This window comes from Notechis scutatus, chromosome 5, assembly GCF_049901735.1.
Source record: "Notechis scutatus isolate UNSWTSFEM ecotype Mainland chromosome 5, rNotScu1.2, whole genome shotgun sequence".
In the NCBI taxonomy this organism is placed as follows: domain Eukaryota; kingdom Metazoa; phylum Chordata; class Lepidosauria; order Squamata; family Elapidae; genus Notechis; species Notechis scutatus.
In genome coordinates, this window is record NC_142013.1 from 8,467,925 (window position 1) to 8,488,684 (window position 20,760).

A 20,760-nucleotide genomic window follows, 5' to 3' on the forward strand; every position below is an offset into this window, starting at 1 on the left:
AGTACGCCTTTCTCTGTCCTGCCACCAGAATCTGCAACTCAAATTCGAACAGATTGAAAACATCCGAGCGTTGCTGACGGCTCTGAAAGAGCAGGAGAAGGAGCTGGAAAAAGTAGAAATCGTTACACGGGATGATGTTGAGAAAGCCATGATGGCCAAATGGCAGTACATCAAAGACCAGGAGAAACTTATCAGAGGTGAGCTGTGCTTCTCGAAGGAGGGACGAAGACCAAGGATCATTTCTGGAGGGCTTTAAGGAAATTTTTGTTCACAGGATGTTCCTGATTGGCTGCTTTTTTCCCCTGGTGGGGAAAAAAATGGGACAGGTGTACAGGTAGTCCTTGGCGTACAACTATTCGTTTATTGACCTGTTCAAAGTTACGACGACACTGAAAAAAGGGAGTGGTGACTGTTTTTCACACTTAGGACCGTTGCAGCACTCCCATGGTCACTTAATCAAAATTCAGATGCTGGGCCAGTATTAATGACGGTCGCAATGTCCTGGGGTCATGTCAGTGGTGGTATGCTACCGGTTCAGACCGGTTCAACTGAACTGGTAGTAAAATAAAGCCTACGATCAGCTGAGAGGAGGAGAAAAAAATCGGATAATCAGCGGAGAGGAAAAGTGTCAATTAAAAAGATACTCCTTTGGTCCTTTTAGATGCCAGAAAAAGGGAGTGGGGGGAAAACAAGGCATTCTTGAAATGCCTAGATAACCAACTCAGCAGCCCAAAGTTGTCAGAGCATTAGAAGGTTATTGGAGAGCATGATGGATGACTCTTGGAGACGGATGTGTCCCATTGGAGAAGTCACATCCAGGGGGGGGAGGGAGAAAGACCAGGGTCAAGAGGGAAATGGATGATGGGATTTAGTACCGGCTGCATCTAGCCACACGCCAACATGGCAACTTCTAATAAACCAATTTACTTTTTCTGAGATGCGGCTAGAGACTTTTGCTTTGAATGAGGGGGATTTGTTGGAGCCCTGACAAAAAGAAGAGATCGGCCCTCCTACCCACCCACCCCTGCGCTTTTCTCTTCTTTATCCTCCCAGCTGATTGGCACTGCAGGTCTCAGCTGGTGTGGGGAAAGCTGTGCGCCAGCGTTAGGCAAAGCACGCCCGTCAAGCCAGGCCCACTGAACCGGTGGTAAAACAATTTGAATCCCACCACTAGGTCACGTGATCCCCTTTGGCGACCTTCTGACAAGTAAAATCAATGGGGAAGCCAAATTCACTTAACAGCCGTACTATTAACTTAACAACTGCAGTGGTTCAACTTAATAATTGTGGCAAGAAAGGTCGTAATTGATGCAAAACTTACTCAACTGTCTTGCTTAGCAACGGAAATGTTGAGCTGAATTGCGATCGTAAGTCGAGGACTGCCTGTACCCCATTCCATCTTGAGCACCTGAATGAGAGGCAAGCATGAATCTAAGAACTAAGATAGTTGGTAGGGTGAAGCGGTTAAGGGGAGAAATCTTCAAATTTTAGTCTAACTTCAGCCACACAAATTCACTGGATGACCTTGGGCTAGTTATTCTTGTCAATTGATCTCCCAGAGCAGGTGTCTCCAATCATGGCCACTTTAAGACATGTGGACTTCAACTTCCAGAATTCATCATGCCGGCTGGGGGTTTCTGGGAGTTGGAGCCCACAAAGTGGTCAGGTTTGGAGACCACTGTCACAGAGCTATGGCAGGGGTGTCAAACTGCATTTCTTCAAGGGCCGGATCAGCATTGTAGTTCAAGGGCCAGGGGGGCGGGGGGGGAAGATGTCTCCTGCAGCAACCTGCCAGCCAAAACGGGGCATGGGGGGGCATGTGTGGCCTCCCCTGGTCCGTTATTGGCCTCCATGGCCTCCTGCAGCACTCTCCCGGCCCAAAATGGGCCATGTGGAGGCCCCGCGAGGCCCATTTTTGGCCAGTAGAGTGCTGCTGGAGGGCGGGGAGGCTGAAAACAGGCCACACAGGGGGGCTCATGAGGCCTCTGCATGGCCTGTTTTGGCCAGCAGAGGCACTGTGGGCCAGTCCTTTGATATTTCAGATTTAAGCAACGATCTGGCCCACAAGCCTTCAGTTTGACACCCCTGAGCTATGGCTTCCGAGAAAACATGGGAAAAGGAAAATGCTGTGATGCTGCCTTAAGCTTTTGAAGAACAAGCAGGAACTAAATGGAAAAATAAAAACAAAAACTAAACAGCCTCCTTTGTGAAGGAAGTCAGGATGCAAATGATGTTAATTGGTTTGGGAAGTTGGTGCATCGAGGTCCAATATAAATTACAGGTGTCCCTGTATTTATCCATAGTTTTTGTGAAGCAACTATAGTGTTATTATTGCTATAACTGTACTGAAAATGATGCCTTGTTGCCTTTCGCTAGATATGCGTTTCCAGATACATTATGTTGAACAGAAACTTGTCCAAAAACAAACTGAAATTGACTACTGGACCGCCTACAAAAACGTGGGAAGCACCGAACACGGAAATCAGATTCGGTTCTTGGAACAGGATATTAAAAAGTTGAAGGAAGATCTTGAAGAAATGACCGGTAAGGTTCTGTTAGAGGCCTACGAAGAAGTTGGCTTCAAACTAACACATGTCGATGGAGATTCTCAGTCATCCAGGTCCTGGTTGTCCCAAGGGTGCTTTTTCAAAAGGCGACTGGACTTCCTTTTGCTTGAAGAGGTTTCACTTCTCATCCAAGGAGCTTCTTCCGTTCTGACTGAATAGTGGAGAATGGAAAAAATTTATATTCTTTGCAGTCAGTTGGTGTTAGTTAGAGACACTGATGCACCAACGTGTCATTTTATTTAAATAAATATATTTCGCATTTATAGTTGCAGCAGGCAAGATAGTAAGGAATGCAGGAATATCGTGAGATAAATCGAATGGCATACAGGGAAGTCTGAAGAGAAAGGCAGGGAAAAAAAGGGAGACTTCCTGTTCTTACCCAGCTCTCCAAACACAACAAACCCTCTGTAGTTGAAGCAATGATTCCTTTATTAGGAGCAGCCCCAGCAAAAGGTTTCTCTTTCACCTCAGGCTAACAAGCCTGTCCAGCAGGGGAGATGAATAGCTGTCTGCCACATCTATTCATCTCCGCCCCCTGCCTTTTATCCCCAGAGCTACGGTGGGGTTTCGCTAGCAGTGGTGGCTCTTCCGTCCCAAGGACCAGCCCATAGAGTTCCACTGCTCTCCTCTCCTCTGCCTTCTGCTCTTCAGGCACCAGACCCAGCTGTTCCGCCTCTTCCCTCATCAGCCACCTCCAGACTTGGGGGCTGTTGAGTCTCCATCTGAGGGCTGATGGGCAATCCAGGCTCCGTCTCTATCTCTCTGACAGCTCCTCTCCCTCTTCCCTCTCAGAGCTCTCAGGTTGCCTTGATGCTGGCCCTGACTCCCACGCCTCCGCCTCCTCCTCTGATTCAGCTGCTGGGGGGTGGGGCTGGGGTTGACGGGCCACAATACTCCCCCCTTTGCACCCACAGCAACCAATCACAGCATTGATTGCCTCAGGGACCAGCTCTCTCCAACCAATCAGCTCCAACGGTGTGTTCTGGCCCATTGCACACTTTACTGTTCCAGCTACTAAATTTAATATCCTAACAGATCCTCATCCCACTTGTTTCGGTATTGCCAGTTGGCAATATTGCCAGTGCAATGTCAAGTGTGGAGTCAAGAAGTTCCCGTTCCTAATTATTTCCAGATGTTTAAGTTGGAGAAACTCGGGACAGATAGAACCACAGGTCTGAATCAAACATAGCGTCTTCCAGATGTTTCAGGGGCCTGTATGCCTCTTGGCCACGCTGATGGGAAACTCTGGGAACAGCAGAAAGAAAACATCTGGAAGCACTAGACTAAGTTGAAGAAAGCTTTGTGTCTTGGCCAAAAAGAGCAAAAATGGGCACTTCATTTTTTAGAGAGAGACTGTACAATCGTTGCTCAAGTAACGCTGAATTGTATGGTAACCCCAAACCTGAAACCAGAATTGCTGTCTTTAATTCTGGAATACAGGTAGTCCTCAACTTACAACTCTTCATTTAGTATCCATTCGAAGTTACAACAGCACGGAAAAAGTGACTTATGACCGTTTTTCACACTTATGACCATTGCAGCATCCCCACAGTCCATGAATTTACATTTGGATGCTTGACAACCGACTCACCTTTATGATGATTGCCGCGTTCCTTGGGGAATCATGTGATCCCCTTTTGCGACCTTCTGACAAGCAAAGTGTCAGCATTCCAGAGATTATCCATTCTAGCCAGTAACTCCAAGACAACCATAAAGTGCTCAAAGTACTTTTATTAGAATAGAAACTTGGTACCTCTGTGGAATTCCGAAAGTAAAGTTTCCCCCACCCCAGACTTCCCACAAGGACCCAACCTACAAACTATCCCCTTTTCCCCACATCATACATCACGTGAACCAATCCCCCTTCCGTCCCAATTCTTGCTGCGCAATTCACAATGACCTTGAATTACTAAAGAATCTATTTTGTCTACTGAGAGCTACTCAAACAACATCAGCCCCCTCCAATCCTCCGCAGCTGTGTGGCAGCTTTTAATAACAGTTCCAAAGCTGACACAAAGTCAATGGGGAAGCCAGATTCACTTAACAACTGTGTTACTAATTTAATTATTGCAGTGACTCACTTAACGAATGTGGCAAGAAAAGTCATAAAATGCGAGAAAATTCACTCAACAAATTTCTCACTTACCAACATAATTTGGGGTCTCAATTGTGGTCATAAGTTGAAGACTTCCTGTAATTTACATTCTGGGTGGCATTTTAAAAAGGCTAAAATAGATCTCTTTTCTGTATGTCTCCTCAACACCCTCTTCTCCTTTTTTAGAATTTTTTAGAATTTCTTTGGAAGAAGCGAAGGAAAGAATTGACAAAACCACTTTGAGACAGATGGAGTTAAAGAAAGAATGGGCCACCGAGGTACGTTTTGATTTTTGCTATTTCAGATGCTTAGTGGCATCTCCTCGTCTGTTCTTTCAGAGTTAACTGGGGCCTGATACATTCTGAAATTTCCCAGAATGCCCCAGTCACACTGATGAATTCTGGGACTTGAAATCTCGACGGGGTGGGAGAAATTTTGTAGGAAAGGATGGCATAGAGTAGCTTTGACTGATGACTGATCACTTAACAACTGTTCAAGGTTACAACAGACTCAAAAAAACATTTTTATGAACACTCTTCAAAGTTACAGTTACTTCACCCTACCCCTCCAGTCACACAATCACACTTCAGCCACTTAGCAGCACAATTTTTCTTAGCAGTTCTTTCATCCTCTTCGTTTGCATTTTATGTTTAACTTTAGCAAACTTGGTGGGAAAGCTGTGTTTATCTATGGTGGTGATAATCAGGAGGAATCTTGATTTTACTACCATGTTTTCCCAAAAATAAGACCCTGACATATCTTTTTGCCACCAAAAAAGGCACCAGGCCTTATTTTCGGGGGATGTCATCCACTGACTAACGGCACTTGCATGTGTCGCCCCCGGCCTCCTTTTCGCTGTCAGAGGCCTTCAGGAACTTCTGTGGCCGGCAAGGCTTTCTTGAAGGCCTCTGCAGCTGATAACAGATCTCTGGATCGATCCAGAACTTTGTTATCCGCTACAGAAGCCTTCAGGAAAGCCTTGCTAGCCTTGCTGGCTTCTGAAGAAATAGGCCGGCTAGGCAGGTGTCGGGGTATGCGAGGACTGGCTACAACTTTCCAAAACTAAGCAGTAGGGCAGCTCCACCACCCCCATCCACACCCTAGCTTAATTTTTACCCGTCCACTCTGGAGTGGGTGGGATCTTAATTAGGGCTTATTTTGGGGGTAGGGCTTATATTGGGCGCATGTGTAAAAATCAAGCTAGGACTTACTTTCAGGGTAGGTTGTATTTTTGGGGAAACAGGATATATTTAATAACATTTTATTCATAGGCCTATAAAAAAGATGCAACACAAAAGCTTATGTCTTTTAAGAACATTTGTTACCTGGAAAAAGTACTGTCAAATTGCTTTGAGCTTTTCAACAGCTGATGTCGTTAAATGTACTGTGGATAATATTGATACTTTATTCTAGAACTCTATAATGCTTTTATACAAATAGTTTTGAACTTAAGACTGTTCAGCATTATGACGGGCCTCCCCCAGTTCCAAGGTTTCAACAGCTGACCCTCCCATTGTCATGTGGTCATATTTCTAATGCTCAGTTTTATGACAGGTTCACCAGAAACTGGCATTTGCATTTGCATTTCAGCAAAACCAGTCTATAGCGAACCATTAATTCAGTTAACGATTGTGGCGTTCATTTAATGACCGCACTAGTCACCTTACAACACAGTGTTCACTTAACAACAGCTGCAAAAAAAGGTTATAAAATTGGGGGATCCAGTTTATGACCATTGTGCTTTACGACCATGATGGGTGGGTTCCATTATGGTCATAAATTGAGGACTACCTGTATTACATGTCATTAGCTACTAAAAGGATCTTCTGGAAAATTAACGGGTGTAGAAAAACATAAAACTGACTTGGTATCCTGTGATATGTCTAAACCTTTCTTTTTCTCGCTTCCTTCAATGTGAAGGTTACAATTTTAATTTTGGTGTATTTGGATTATTTTCCCAGAATGCCGTTAAGCACATTGACAAGATCAGCCGCAGGGAGATTAAGGAATATGAATGGCTAAAAGAAGAAGTAAGTTGATTTCTGCAAGACAGCAAACAAATGGAAAGCAGATCCTTTGGTGGCCAGGAGGTCCAATGCTTGCAGACGGAGGCTAAGGGATCCACTGAGCATCAGGGCCCATATTTTGACTGTTAGGTTTTGCAAGGCAGAAATGAAGGGCAGCAAAATTACTACCACACAGTTAGAGCCGCGGTAGTTAGAATGCAGTATTGCAGAATTCCAGGCTAACTCTGCTGACTGCCAGTAGTTCGAATCCAGTATTGCAGACTGACTCTGCCCACTGCCAGGAGTTCGATCCTCACCGGCTCAAGGTTGACTCAGCCTTCCATCCTTCCGAGGTGGGTAAAACGAGGGTCCAGATTGCTGTGGGGCAATGTGCTGACTCTATAAACCGCTTGGACAGGGCCGTGAAGCACTACAAAGTGGTATATAAGTCTAAGCGCCATTGCTACCTGCACGACAGTTCTTCAAAATGTCATTTGAAATTGGGTGCGCATTTGTCTAATTCTGGTTGGTTTTTGAAAAATCATCTAAGCAAGAGAGGAATTTATAAGTGCAGCTAATCCTCAACTTAACAACCATTTGTTTAGTGGCTGTTCAAAGTTATAACGGCACTGAAAAAAGAGACTTAGGACTGTTTTCACATTTAACGACCCAAATTGCAGCCAGGGGTGGGATTGAACCGGTGTAACAACCGGTTCGGTGAGCGTGCGCTTCGCTTGCGCATACAGTGTTTACAACTCGCCTTCTGCTGCAAGCCGTGTGTGTAAAACAGCTGACGCGCGGCAGCTGAGCTGGAAAACCAGGAAATAAAGCACAGACTAGTGCTGGGGCAAACCCAACAGCTGATAGTCAGAGCTAACTGGTTCTCTCCCAGCTGAACTTAGGAGTTACCGTTTCGCCCGAATCGGTCTCATTCAGCAATGAAACGTTTGGGCCCCGTTGTGGTCATAAGTCAAGAACTAACTGTACTTGTGTAGAAGTCCATCAGGAGGTCTCAGGGCTTCCTTGTGGTTTTCAAGAAGATCAAAGAGAGTCCTCAACTTACAGCAATTCACTTAGTAACCGTTCAACGTTACAACAGCACTGAAAAAAGTGACTTATGATCATTTTTTTCAGACTGACGCCCACCTTAACATCCCCATGGTCACCTGATTTACGTTCAGAGGTTTGACAACTGACTCACACTTATGACGGTGGCGGTGTCCCTGGGGTCACGGGATTCCTCTTTTTGCGACAAGCAAAGTCAATGGAGAAGCCAGATTGACTTAACAGCCGGGTTACTAATTTAACAACAGCAGTGATTCACTTAACAAAGGCGGCAAGAAAAGTCAATCAAAACTCACTCGACCGATTTCTCACTCAGCAACATACATTTTGGCCTTAGTCATGGTCGTAGATTGAGGACTATGGTGCATATGGATTTACCAAGAAATTAACCCAAGGGAATCTTCCCCTTTCGAACCATTGTATAGCTCCTGGCCCTGCCTGATGGCTCTCCTCGCGGCCCCTTCCAACAGCACCATCTGGATTGCTAAATATTCAGTCCAGCAACACGTAAACACAATCAGTGCTGTGGTTTTGGCTCCTAGGAGTAAAGAACAGGAGAAGGGAGGGCTGCTGCCTCCACTTCCCTCCAGTATCCATCACCTGAGGCACCCACATCCCTTTTTCTGATGGCAGGGCTGGCCGAGATCCCAACATTTCCAGCTAAAAGAGTTTTGGCAGGCCTGCTTACTGTACGTAACCTTCCCATCCTGTGGGAAGCCGCGTTAATGCAGAGTGCAGAAGGAAAAAAAAAGAGGGGGGAGCCAAAGTAATTGAGGCAGGAGAAGGCAGACAAAAAGAAACAGAAAACTCAATTAGCGAACTGAAATCAAGCTGACTCCAGCACCGCCTCCTATATCTGTCTGGATCTTCTTCCCCTCCTTGAAAGCCAGTCTGATTTCTGCCTAAGTCCGTAGGCCTCTTAATACGGTGTCTTTGGTTAATTTCATTTCTCACGACGGGTCTTCAACTTATAAACTTGTTCATTTACGGACCGCTCAAAAGTTAAAACGGCAGTGAAAAAAGTGAGTGAGTCGTAAAGTCATACACGTGAAAAATGTTGCAGCATCCCCATTGTGATGACCCGGGGCGTGGCACAAAAGCAACAAAGTCACAAAAGTAGGTAAAGTCCGTTTACTACTTCCAACTTGGCCTCCAATGTCCAGTTATCATCGGCTGGAGAAAAAACTCTCCCAAGAACAGTTTTTAAAGGGAAGAAATTCAAAGTACGTATAAATTAGAAATAAGAGCCAACACAAACCACGCTGCAGCAATTAACGAGACAGGGCAGGATAAGGAATTGAAGACTTCCAAAGATAACGAAACACATACAGTTGGGAGGATGGCAGAACCCAGATAAGACTTGACAAACCAAAATAATTCACGCTTTGCTTCCAGCAAGGAGCTGTACTCAAACACCCTCTTTATCCTGCTTTCCCAGCTGCAGCTAATTAAGGGAATCAGGGCCTTTTTCTCCCCCGTAACCCACGTTGCTTCCTTATCCGTTCCTCCCTCTGTGCCCTAGGATGCAGAGGGGGTAGGCCTGGGTCTTTCTCTGAACGCCCAGCCAGACTGTGCCCTTCCCCAGTTTCTTCCACAGCCACCAGAGCCACACTCCCACTCCCTATCAGCTGTTCCACCTCTCCCTCAGAATCAGATTCCAACAGGGGCATGACACCCATATTTATGATGGTTGTAGTGTCCCGGAGTCATGTACTCGCACCCTTCTGACAAGTGAAGTCAATGGAGAAGCCAGATTCACTTAACTACTGTGTGATTACCCAAAGGTGCTTTTTCAAGAGGCAACTGGACTTTCTTGGTTTTTCTTTGAAGACGTTTCACTTCTCATCCAAGAAGCTTCTTCAGTTCTGACCGGATGGTGGGGAAGGGAACGATTTATACTCCTTGCAGACAGCTGGTCATTTGCATCTTTTAGAGGGTCACTGAGGCCACTTGGAGGTTTATCTGTCACCTCAGGAACAGCTGATGGATGTGGAGCCTTCTTGGAACTGTTGAAAGGACGGTGTGGTAGACTGGAGATAGATGATGTCGTATCCCTCCCCCTCTTTGGAGAGAGGGCTGTTCAATTTTGACGTAGATGGCCTCCTTGACCCCTCTTTCAAACCAGACGTCCTCTCTGTCCAAAATGTGGACTTTGCAGTCTTCAAAAGAGCAGACTTTGTCTTGTAAATGTAGATGAACTGTGGATTCGAGTTTTGATGGGTTAGTTCTCCTGTATAGTGCCATGCCTTTATGACATTTCTGTGTTACAAATGTAACAATGGCAGTGATTCATTTAACAACCGTGGCAAGAAAGGTGGTAAAATGGGACAACATTCACTGAACAACCATCTTGCTCAGCAATGGAAATTTTGGGCTCCGTTGTGGTCATAAGTTGTAGACTACCTGTTCTGTATTTTTTTTTGTTTTTTTGTTTAGGATTTCAAGAACATCCAACTGCCACTTTCTTGGTCTTTCCTTTGATTCCAACTCATCCACTCTTCTTTCATGTATAGTATTTGTGTTGGTGTTTGAAGCTCTTTTATTCTCTGCTAAGATCAAAACCACAGGGACCTGGTGGCTCAGTGGCTAAGACAGACTTGTCAATCAGAAAGGTCGACAGTTCGGCCCTAGCTCCACGTAACAGAATGAGCTCCTGTTACTCGTCCCAGCTTCTGCCAATGTAGCAATTTGAAAGCATGTTAAAAAATGCAAGTAGAAAAATAGGGACCACTTTGGCGGGAGGTTGTAGCGTTCCGTGGGCCTTTGGCATTTAGTCATGCCAACCACATGACCACGGAGACATCTTTGGACAGCACTGGCTCTTCGGCTTTGTAACAGAGATGAGCACCGCCCCCTAGATCCGGAAACGACTAGTATATATGTGCGAGGGGAACCTTTACCTTTAAGATCAAAACCATTTCAACTCCTTCTTTCATACCAGTTAATCAACTAAGGTTTTCGTTCAACATTCATTCGCCTTGACCTCATCTGTACATATGCATGCGTGCACTGGATTCTTATCCTGGTTTTATTTTTGGCCAATTCAAGGCAGCATACATATCTAAGGTCTCTTATCTCCCTCCCCAAAAAAGAAGTCTGTGAGATGGATTGGGTTGAAAGTGGAAGACTTGTCACAGGTAGTCCTCAACTTTCAACCACAACTGAACCCAAAATTTCCGTTGCTAAGGGACACTGCAACCATCATAAATATGAGTCGGTTGCCAAGCGTGTGAATTTTGAACATGGAGATGCTGCAATGGTTGTAAGCGTGAAAAATGGTCCTAGGCAGGAGTGGGATTCTTCTGGTTCGGGCCAGTTCAGGCGAACCGGTAACTCCGAGGATCAGCTGTGAGCAAACCGGATCGTTCCGATGATCAGCTGTTGGGCCCACCCGCCTGCCCCGGGTCTAGTCTGTGCTTTATATTCCAGTTTTCAAGCTCAGCTTATTTGCGTGGTACAGCAGATCGCCGCACATCAGCTGTTTAACACACAGAGATTGCTGGACAAGGTCAGTAGCAAATGCTCTGTGTGCGCGCAAAGTGTGCGCTCACCAAACCGGTTGTTACACTGGTTGAATCGCACCCTTTTTTTCAGTGCTGTTAGGTCACTTTTTTCAGTGCGGTTGTAACTTTGAACAGTCACTAAATGAACTGTTGTAAATTGAGGGTTACCTGTATTGGCATAACTGTATTGCTTATACAGTTGTTAAGTAATGTATTCCTACTGCATCTAATTTTTCACTTCCCTATAACAAGGTGAACAGATGTTTGCTGTTATACTCAGCTGTTTTTGTTTCTTTGGACAAATATTCATTCCTTGGATGAGGCCATACTCTCATTTACATGTCCTAAAATTAAACACTCCTGGAGACATCCCACATCCTTGTTTCTCTACCTTGTTTAGTATTGGAACATTCAGCCGAGAGTTCAGGTGGCCTTCCCTTGTTTTTCCGGCTTTCTTCCTGCTTTTTCTACATTCAGCAAGCAACCTTCAACTCCATTCTTGAACAAAACGTCTTGCGCTGCGACTCATTTTGGAGAGAGAAAAAATGAGGCTTCTGCTCTGTTAAGTTACACGTGTAACTTCTTCGAATCTCAGAATTAGGTTTCCTCTTTTATGGCAGGTTGAAGCTTATCGAAAGGAAGTGGCTGCTTTAGAGGAAGCTGTCCATGAAATGGAGGAGGAAAACATCTATCTCATCAATAAACTGTTTGAGCGGAGATTGCAGTTTCTTAAAGTACCCAGGTAAAAAAAGGCTCAGAGAGGAACGACAAACTAGAGATATTTCCATGCTTTGTTTCCAGCACTGGCCCGTACGCAAGTCCATCCTCTTATTCAGTTGTCACAGCTGCAGCCCATGAAAAGGATCAAGGCCCTCTCCTCCCCAGTCGACCATGTCTCTCCCTTGTCCTCTCCTCCCTGCATGCCCTAGGATGGAGAGGGGATGGGTCTGGATCTCTGCCCAGCCGGCCTCTGCCCTTCCCCAGTCTCCTCCACAACCTCCAGAGCCACACTTCCACTCCCTGCCGGCTGTTCCTCCGCTCCCTCGGAGTCAGTCTTCAACAGGGGCATGACATAACCCTTCTAAGGTATAAGAAGAATGTTTACGAAATGCTCATTATTTGTACAGGCAGGCATAACCCAATAATTGGCTAAGTTTTTCTGGCAATGGACCTAACCAGGGGTAGGATTCAAAAATTTTAACAACCGATTCTGTGGGTGTCGCTAGATGGGCATGGCCATGTGACTGGGTAGGCATGGCTTTTTTTTTTTTTTTTGTAGCACGCACACACACACAGGTTTTTTTCCTCCTAGGCCTCAGGGAAGCCTCCTGTGAGGCGTTTTTGCGCCCAGGCTTCCCTGGGGCCCAGGAAGGCAAAAAATCGAGCTCAGGGGGGCACAGTTTCCCCCTTACATGCCCCCTTTTGCCTCCTGGGCCTCAGGGAAGCCACCTGGGTGAAGCAGTAAGACAGCAAGGGGGACCCAGCGACGCTGATCGTCAGTCAGGAGAGAGGGAAAAAAAGAAATACCTTAAGGAGTGACTGAGTGGGGGTGAACATAGTGATATCGGGCATGCGTGCAATGTCACGCCTATGCGATAAGGACTGGGTGGGGGAGGGGAGGGGCAGGTGGAGAGGGGTGGGCCCAGCCAGGGGCTCGCTTTGCCGGTTCTCCAAACTGCGCAGAATCATAACAACCAGTTCTATAGAACTGGTCCAAACCGGTGGAATCCCACCCCGGACCTCACCATTTTATTTTTTTTCCCCCTTTTAACCTTGCCCCACTCCAGTGAGTAGATATAACAAAAAGGTGAGGCCAACATTTTTAGTTGTTTCCTGCTGCCCCCTTTTTCCGAAGGTAACTTTTGAAAAAAAACAAAAAACTAAACGGATCTTGGGAGGGGTATGTTGAATGTAACTCCCATCATCCCCAGTTGTCCTGACAAATTTTGGGGTGTAAAGAAATGGGTGATTGAAAACCTCTGGAGATTGGAAGTTTCTGGAATAGAAAAAGGGAAACGTGAATGCTTTTTGGGTTGGCGTTCCTTGAATTTCTTGAGCCTTTTGTATTGTCGGAAACTTCCCTTCAGCAAAGAAAGACCGCAGGTGTCTCCCAACTTGGCAACTTTAAGACCTGTGGACTTCAACTCCCAGAATTCCCCAATCTGCATGGCTGGCAAAGGAATTCTGGGAGTTGAAGCCCACAAGCCTTAAAGTTGCCAAATTTGGAGACCCCTGCTCTAGACCAGGGTTTTTCAAACCCAGAATTCCTCAAAGTTGAAATTTTTGGTACTTAAGGGTCAAAGGTTTACGTCCTGGTTGTTGGTTGTTGTTGTTTTTAACCTCCTGGGGGTTTCTTGAAGTAGTCCCTGCAGTTTTCTTGGCAAGATTTTTTTTTTGAACGTGGTTTGCCATTGCCTGCATCCTAGGACTGAAAGAGAGCATCTGGCCCAAGGTCATCTAACTCAGGGGTCCCCAACCACCGGGCCCCGGACCGGTACCGGTCCGTGGATCATTTTGTACCGGGTCACAAAGAATGAAAGTAGGGCCTACTTTGCTTGGGTGCCGCCATCTTGTTTTGACGGCGCTTGAGAAAGTGCTTCCGGGTGAGCTTGCCGGTCGTCGGTTGGAAAGCAGCGTTTGGGTGCTGAAGGAATCCTCGCGCCTTAGTTTCGTCGAAGGGGGGGGGGCGGCTTGAACGAAGAGCCGTCCCGATGGCGGTGGAGTCTCGCGTTACTCAGGAGGAGATTAAGAAAGAGCCCAAAAGCCCATCGACCGCGAGAAGGTACAAAGGAGGAGTTGAAGGTGGCGGGAGAAGTGGGGGACGGTTGGCTGGCCGGTCGCCGGCTCGCCTTGCCTTGGTCGTGTGTGCTGATGCCGGTACCGGTCCGTGGATCATTTTGTACCGGGCCGCAAAGAATGAATAATCGTGAAACTGGTCCCTGGTACAAAAAAGGTTGGGGACCGCTGATCTAACTGGTTTCATGCCTAAAGTGGAACTGGAACTCAGTTTCCCAGTTTCTAGCCAGAAGCTTTCCCCACAAACTAGCTTTCCCCATTCTTTTCCGGTGGGTTACTATTACTATTATGAATCTGGGTGCTACATTTGCTGTGTTTTGCATTTTCCAGGAAGCTGTTTCTTACCCAAGGAGCTGGTTTGCAGGTTCCTGGGAAAAACCTGGATCAAGAAGAAGGTAGTTATACCTCTTTTAGTTATTGTCGTCAGAATCAGATTGATCTGCCTAAGTCTTGCAGCTGGGAATTATGAAAGAAAGGCACTGGAAGTGGTAATGGCAAATTTGGGGAATGAAGCTGCCATCCTGTCCTCAACCATATTTTCTTTACCATGTTTATTTATTTATTTATCTATATTTATAAAAGCGAAATGCCACTCATGCATCATCACAAAACCTCCAGATCCGTAAAGCCTACAAACTTGAAATTTGCCACTTATGTTCCTCTTGGCTTCTAGGTGCTCACTAAGAAAGGATTTTTCAAAATGACCATCAGAACATCAGAACTATATTGTTATTAACACGCTCTGATGCTAAGGAGTTCCACTCCCCCTCCCCACCTGACAAGAAATCTCTTCCAAACGCAAAACACAAGCAGAGGAGTTTCCTTCCATTTTAGTTTCCCAGCACCAAGCAGCTTTAGTGCAGAACAGTTGAGCTAAGCCACGCCCAGGTTCCTTGCTGTGTCCTTCTTGCTCTTTCCAAACAGCCCTCAACTCTCTCACACACTGACAGGACACTAGCCAGATGAATACCGATGGATGCTGGTAGGCAGAGGCACAATTTTTTGTTTTTTATAATTTTCCTCCCCCAAAATTAAGCCCGACCACATAGTTTCATAGTGAAGCATGGGTATCAAGCTAGTATACTATATATTTATTTATATCCCGCCTTTATTGTAACCCAAGACAGCAAGCAAAGCCAATCCTTTCTTCTCCTATTTTCTCCACAATAACAACCTTGTGAGGTGAGTTGGGCTCAGAGAGAGAGGGACCGGCTGAAAGTCACCCAGCTGGCATTCATGCCTAAGACAGGACTAGAACTCACCGTCTCCTGGTGATCGACCCAAATTCACCCAGCAGAATTTCATGCCTCAAGTGGGACTAGAACTCACAGTCGCTGGGAGATTGGCCCAAAATCATCCAACTGGCTTTCATGCGTAAGATGGAACTAGAATTCACAATCTCCTGATTTCTAGTCAGGTGCCATAACCTTTAGACCAGGGGTGTCAAACTTGATTTCATCGAGGGCTGCAACAGGATTGTGTTTGACATCAGGGGCGTTGGTGGCCAGGGTGGGCATGGCCAGCATGATGTCACTTATGTCGGGGGGGCAGATCTGTGGTGGCCCTGAGGGCTCTGCCAGTGAAAACAGGCTCCTGAGCTCCATTTTAGGCTGCGACAGCCTCCTGCAGCTCTCTGCCAGTGAAAATGGAGCTTGGAGGGCTGCACAAGGCCTTCGTGAGCTCCGAGGGTGGTCCCGTGGGCCAGATCTAAGCACCTTGCGAGCCAGATCCGGTCCATGGGCCTTGAGTCTGACACCCCCGCTCTAGACCTAACTGATTTATTAGTTAGTGTTTATTAATTTTTTTTCATATAATGCAGGGGTGGGATTCAAATTTCTTAACAACTGGTTCTGCGGGCGTGGCCTAATTTGTGGGTGTGGCTTGGTGGTCATGTGAGTGGGTGGTCATGGCTTGCTGATTGGGCATGGCTTGGTAGTCATGTGACTGGCTGGGCGTTCCTTGTATGTAAATATTATAAATATTTATGTAAATATTGAATTTTTTTTTATTAAAAAAGAAGCAACTTTTACCCAAAATTAGGCAAAGCAAGCAGGCAGATTGCTCACAGAATCACTCAGAGGTCTATCTTTCTGCAATCTACTACCTGAGTCTGTCACAAAATCTGCTTGCAAGCAAACTCATAAAATTTGCTAGCAAGCAAGCTCACAAAATTAACTCACAACACACCCTGTATGTGAATATCGAATTTTTTATTTAAAAAAGAGCAACTTTTACCCAAAAGCAGGCAGACAGATTGAGTTGCTCACAGAATCACAGATTCACTCAGAGATCAATCTTTCTGCCATCTGCTACCTGAGTCTGCACTGAAAAATAGAAGCTTCAGTCCTAAGGAAGGTTCAGCTCTGCTTTTAGATCAGCTAGAAAGCAAGTAATCCAATGATTGCCTGCTTTCTAGCTAATCTAAATCTCCCGGCACAGCACAACAGCTGATGGCTGGGGGGGAAAAAAACCAGGAAAAATAGCAACCTACCAAACCCAAGCAAGTTTGATGGCGTGCATGCCAGGTAAGGAGTGGGCGGGGTGTGGCAGGGTGGCGGCCAGCCAGTGGTGAGATTTCCTGGTTCTCCCAACTGCGCAGAATCATAACAACTGGTTCTATAGAACCGGTCCGACCAGGTAGAATCCCACCCCTGATATAATGTAGGTTTGGGAATTGCTGAAATTCATGAAACTTCATGAACTGATGAGCCGGAGTTTGGGGAGTCCTAAGTTAGGGAGATGTGGGCAAGGGGGCTACTGAAACCACGGCTAATGTCCTGTTATATTGTACCCTCTGTAAGGATTCACAAACTTATTTTCTGACTCTTTAGCTGACAAAATAGCCAGAAAATTCTGGTCTCTTTTAAATGTACAGCTGTTACTATTGGCTCAGTATAATAGTTTCTTTGAATCTATCCATACTGTCTCTTTATACCGTCTGCAAAATTAGACAGTCTTTGGCCGCCCCTCCATTATCTCATCACCGACTGTAATCCAAGTATTGCTATTATGCTTTGAGTGGCTTTATTTTCATATTTTAATGTTTTAACTGTAATAAAAGATTTATGGATTGAGATGCGTTTTCTTACATGCACTCTCACTTATTCTGGCAAACCACTTGTGCGCTAGACTGAAATCTGTTCCTCCTTTCCTTGCTTGCAATATCTAAACATTTGCAATATCTAAATGCCTGTCCTGGTTACTAAACTTGCAAACAAACCTCTTGCCCCCCAGTTTCAAAACTGAAGAGGAAGGTTTTTTTTTTTTTTTTTGAGAATTGTGACATATGCAGAGAACCTGGATCAATAGTAGTAACTGTGAGCGGGAACTTGGAGTCCTAATGCAGGGGTACCCAACTCCCCCCGGCCCATGGCCTATTTGGAATTGGGCCACACGAGAGGCAGGCCGATGTGCGTGTAGAAGCCTGAAGGAGCACAAAACCACACCCCAAAGGCTTCTCTCTTGTGTGAGTGGAGCTGCATGCGCGCATTCATGCGCACCAGGCCACCTCTCATGCGGTCTGGTGCCCTTCTCCTTCCCATCCCCCAAAGGTTGGGGACCACTGTCCTAGTGGACAATCATTTAATTATATTGACTGTTTCCTAGTATGATTTGATTGCTTCTTTGTACCCTATGACTATATTAAGTGTTGAACCTTATGATTCTTGACGAATGTTATCTTTTCTTTTTATATACACTGAGAGCATTTGCACCAAAGACAAATTCCTTGTGTGTCCAATCACACTTGGCCAATAAAGAATTCATAAAGAATTCATTTATGAGCTAACAGTGTGTGGTGGCAGCCAAAAGAGCCAATGCAATCCTAGGCTGCATTAATACAGGGATAGAATCAAGATCAACACGAAGTGTTAATATCACTTTATAATGCCTTGGTAAGACCACACTTGGAATATTACATCCAGTTCTGGTCCCCACCATGTAAAAAGGAGGGTTGAGACTCTAGAAAGAGTGCAGAGAAGAGCAACAAAGATGATTAAGGGACTGGAGGCTAAAACATATGAAGAACGATTGCAGGAATTGGATATGTCTAGTTTAATGAAAAGAAGGACTGGGGTGACATGATATCAGTCTTCCAATATCTCAGGGCAGTGGTGGGATTCAATTTTTTTTACCAGTGGTTCTGTGGGCGTGGTTTGGTGGGCGTGGCTTGGCATGGCTTGGCTTGGCGGGCGTGGCGGGGAAAAATACTGCAAAATCCCCATTCCCTCCCCACCCCACTAACCTGCTTTCCAGCTCCGTTCTCCTGTGCAGGGCAACCAAGAAGACCCAGCCAATCAGCTGGGACTCGAGAGGCAGAGTAATAGATGGGGGGGCCAGTCAGAGGTGGTATTGGCCAATCAGTTCTCAGAAGGTGGTATTTGACCCATGTTCTCCAAACTACTCAAGCTATTTCCAGGGCAACCAGTTCTCCAGAACTGGTCAGAACCTGCTGAAGCACGTTTCATCAAAAGACCTCCTCTGCCTCAGGGGCTGAGCCACAAAGAGCTTTCGGAAGGGCTAGTCAAGTTAGTCACCGTAAAAGGTTGGACTCTCTAGAGCACCTGAGGTCAGACAAGAAACATGGAGAGAGAATCTATGTAAAACTAAGGAGAAATTTCTGGACAGAACGCTTCTTCGGTGGAATCTCTTCCCTCCAGAAGTTGTGGGTGCTTCAACACTGGAGGTTTTTAAGAAGAGTTTGGGCATCCATTTGTCTGAAATGGTACAGGGTTTCCTGCTTGAGCAAGAGGTTGGACTAGAAGACCTCCAAGGTCCCTTCCAACTCTGTTCTTCTACTGGTCGTCTTGTAATGAAATGTACAATCAATCCTGAAGGATAGAAACAAAAAAAGTAATGTATAATTTATTTTGTAGCCGAGGAAGATGGGATGCCAGCAAGGGAGCTAGTAATTTCTGTGGACCCCAAGTCAAGTGAGGAGAAAAGAGAATTGGAGAAGGCATCATGGAAGGATTTTGAAGTGGTTTATTTGCGGGGAATGTCGCCCAATCAGTTTCTACCTCCTCTGCTGTATGAAGATACAAATGACTTCAAGGTAAAGATTAATCTTCCTCCTCCATGATTTGGTGGTGGTGGAAAAGGAGAACTAGATGGGTTGAGAATTATGGACGTTCAGTCTACCATCCCTTTTGGATAGACTTGCCTCCAGAAGCTGTGTGTGATAACCCAAAGGGGTGTGGCACAAAGGCAACACAGTCAGATAATCAGTAGGAGTCCCTTTATTAGCTCCAACTTTGCGCCCAATCTCCTGGTTACCTTCTGACTGGAGAAAAAGTCTCCCAGGAACAGCCTTGGGCTGCAGAGAACCAAGTCCAAAACGTGGTCAACAAAAACTGTAACTATAAGTCCAATCAAGGCAACATGAGGTAATTAGTCCAGCAGGGCAGGAGCAAGAATTCCAGATGTGATGGCACAGCAATAACTCAATACGGTTGGGAGAACACCAGGAACATAGATAACCAAAGTCAACACAAGTTAAACTAACATTTGCTCCCAGCAGCTGCCGCAATCAGCATGCATCTCTTTTAAACACTGTTTTCCCAGCTGTGGCTAATGAAGGGAATCAGGGCTCTTTCCTCCCCCGTAAGCCACGCAACCCACGTTGCTCCCTTCTCCATTCCTCCCTGCGTGCCCTAGGATGAGGAGGGGGTGGGTCTGGGTCTTCCTCTGAACTCCCTCTCCCTTGTTCTACCTCTCTCCTGCTCTGCCCAGCCGGACTTTGCCCTTCCCCAGATTCCTGCATAGCCAACAGAGCCACACTCCCACTCCCTGTCTTCCTCCTCGGATTCAGACTCCGACAGGGGCATGACACTGTGGATGTTCCAACACTGGAAGTTTTTAAGAAGAGTTTTGACAACCATTTTCTGAAATGGTACGGGGTTTCCTGCCTGAGCATGGGGTGATCGGACTAGAAGACCTCCAAAGTCCCTTTCAACATTCTGTTGTTATTGTGATTAGGATTAATAAGAACATCACCATGTATGTTGTTGGGGATGCAAGTCCAGTGATCTTAACTCTTCCATCTCTGCTGACCATCCCACAGTCAGAGGAACAGTTTTTTTCAATCTTGGCCACTTTAAGATGGGTGGACTTCAACTCCCAGTATGCAGCGTGACTGGGGAAATCTGGGAGTTGGAACTTGGCCATCTTTAATGTGTCTAAGTTCGAAAAACACTATACTAGATCCAGGATTAAGATATTGGCAAGGGACACACCTGCCTTCCAGGTCAAGGTAGGTGGTCTTCTATTGCCATAAAATCCTACAACTTTTATTTTCTTACATACTGTAGAGATTAAAACAAACAGCAAAAAAGATTAGCCTCTTCTACAAGGAGCTTCTGTCTTCTACCTCCTCTTTCATTTTTCCAAGAATGCTTGAAGGCAACTTAGCTTATTCAAGGCTGACTCGGCTTCATCCTGCACCCTCCCGAGAGTGCCTTAATTACTTGCAATATGCAGATAGTTCTTGACTTATGACCACAACCCAAAGGCCAAAATTTCTGTTGTTAAGTGAATTTTGCCCCATTTTAGGACCTTTCTTGCCAGAGTTGTTGACTGAATCATTGCAGTTAATAAAGTCAGTGACCCGGTTGTCAAGTTGAGATAGTTGTTAAGTGAGTTTTGTCCCATTTAACAGCCTTCCCCCCCCCACCGTTAAGGGAATCGCTGCAGTTGTTAAGTTGGTAACCTGGTTAAGTGTATCTGGCTTC

The 20,760-nt window shown here is 45.7% G+C and overlaps 1 protein-coding gene across 3 annotated transcripts in view; it reads left to right on the plus strand.

The window, feature by feature from the left end:
• Positions 1-20,760, plus strand: part of CCDC83 (coiled-coil domain containing 83) — a 34,140-nt gene that overhangs the window by 11,774 nt on the left and 1,606 nt on the right. For 2 of the 3 annotated variants that reach the window (XM_026680511.2, XM_087966111.1), the window contains exons 4-10: positions 29-197; positions 2,377-2,544; positions 4,849-4,940; positions 6,624-6,692; positions 11,857-11,978; positions 14,363-14,427; positions 18,907-19,085. In XM_026680511.2, the coding sequence (XP_026536296.2) occupies positions 29-197; positions 2,377-2,544; positions 4,849-4,940; positions 6,624-6,692; positions 11,857-11,978; positions 14,363-14,427; positions 18,907-19,085 (864 nt within the window). The remainder of the gene's footprint in view (positions 1-28; positions 198-2,376; positions 2,545-4,848; positions 4,941-6,623; positions 6,693-11,856; positions 11,979-14,362; positions 14,428-18,906; positions 19,086-20,760) is intronic. The other variant, XM_087966112.1, reaches the window with a different exon arrangement.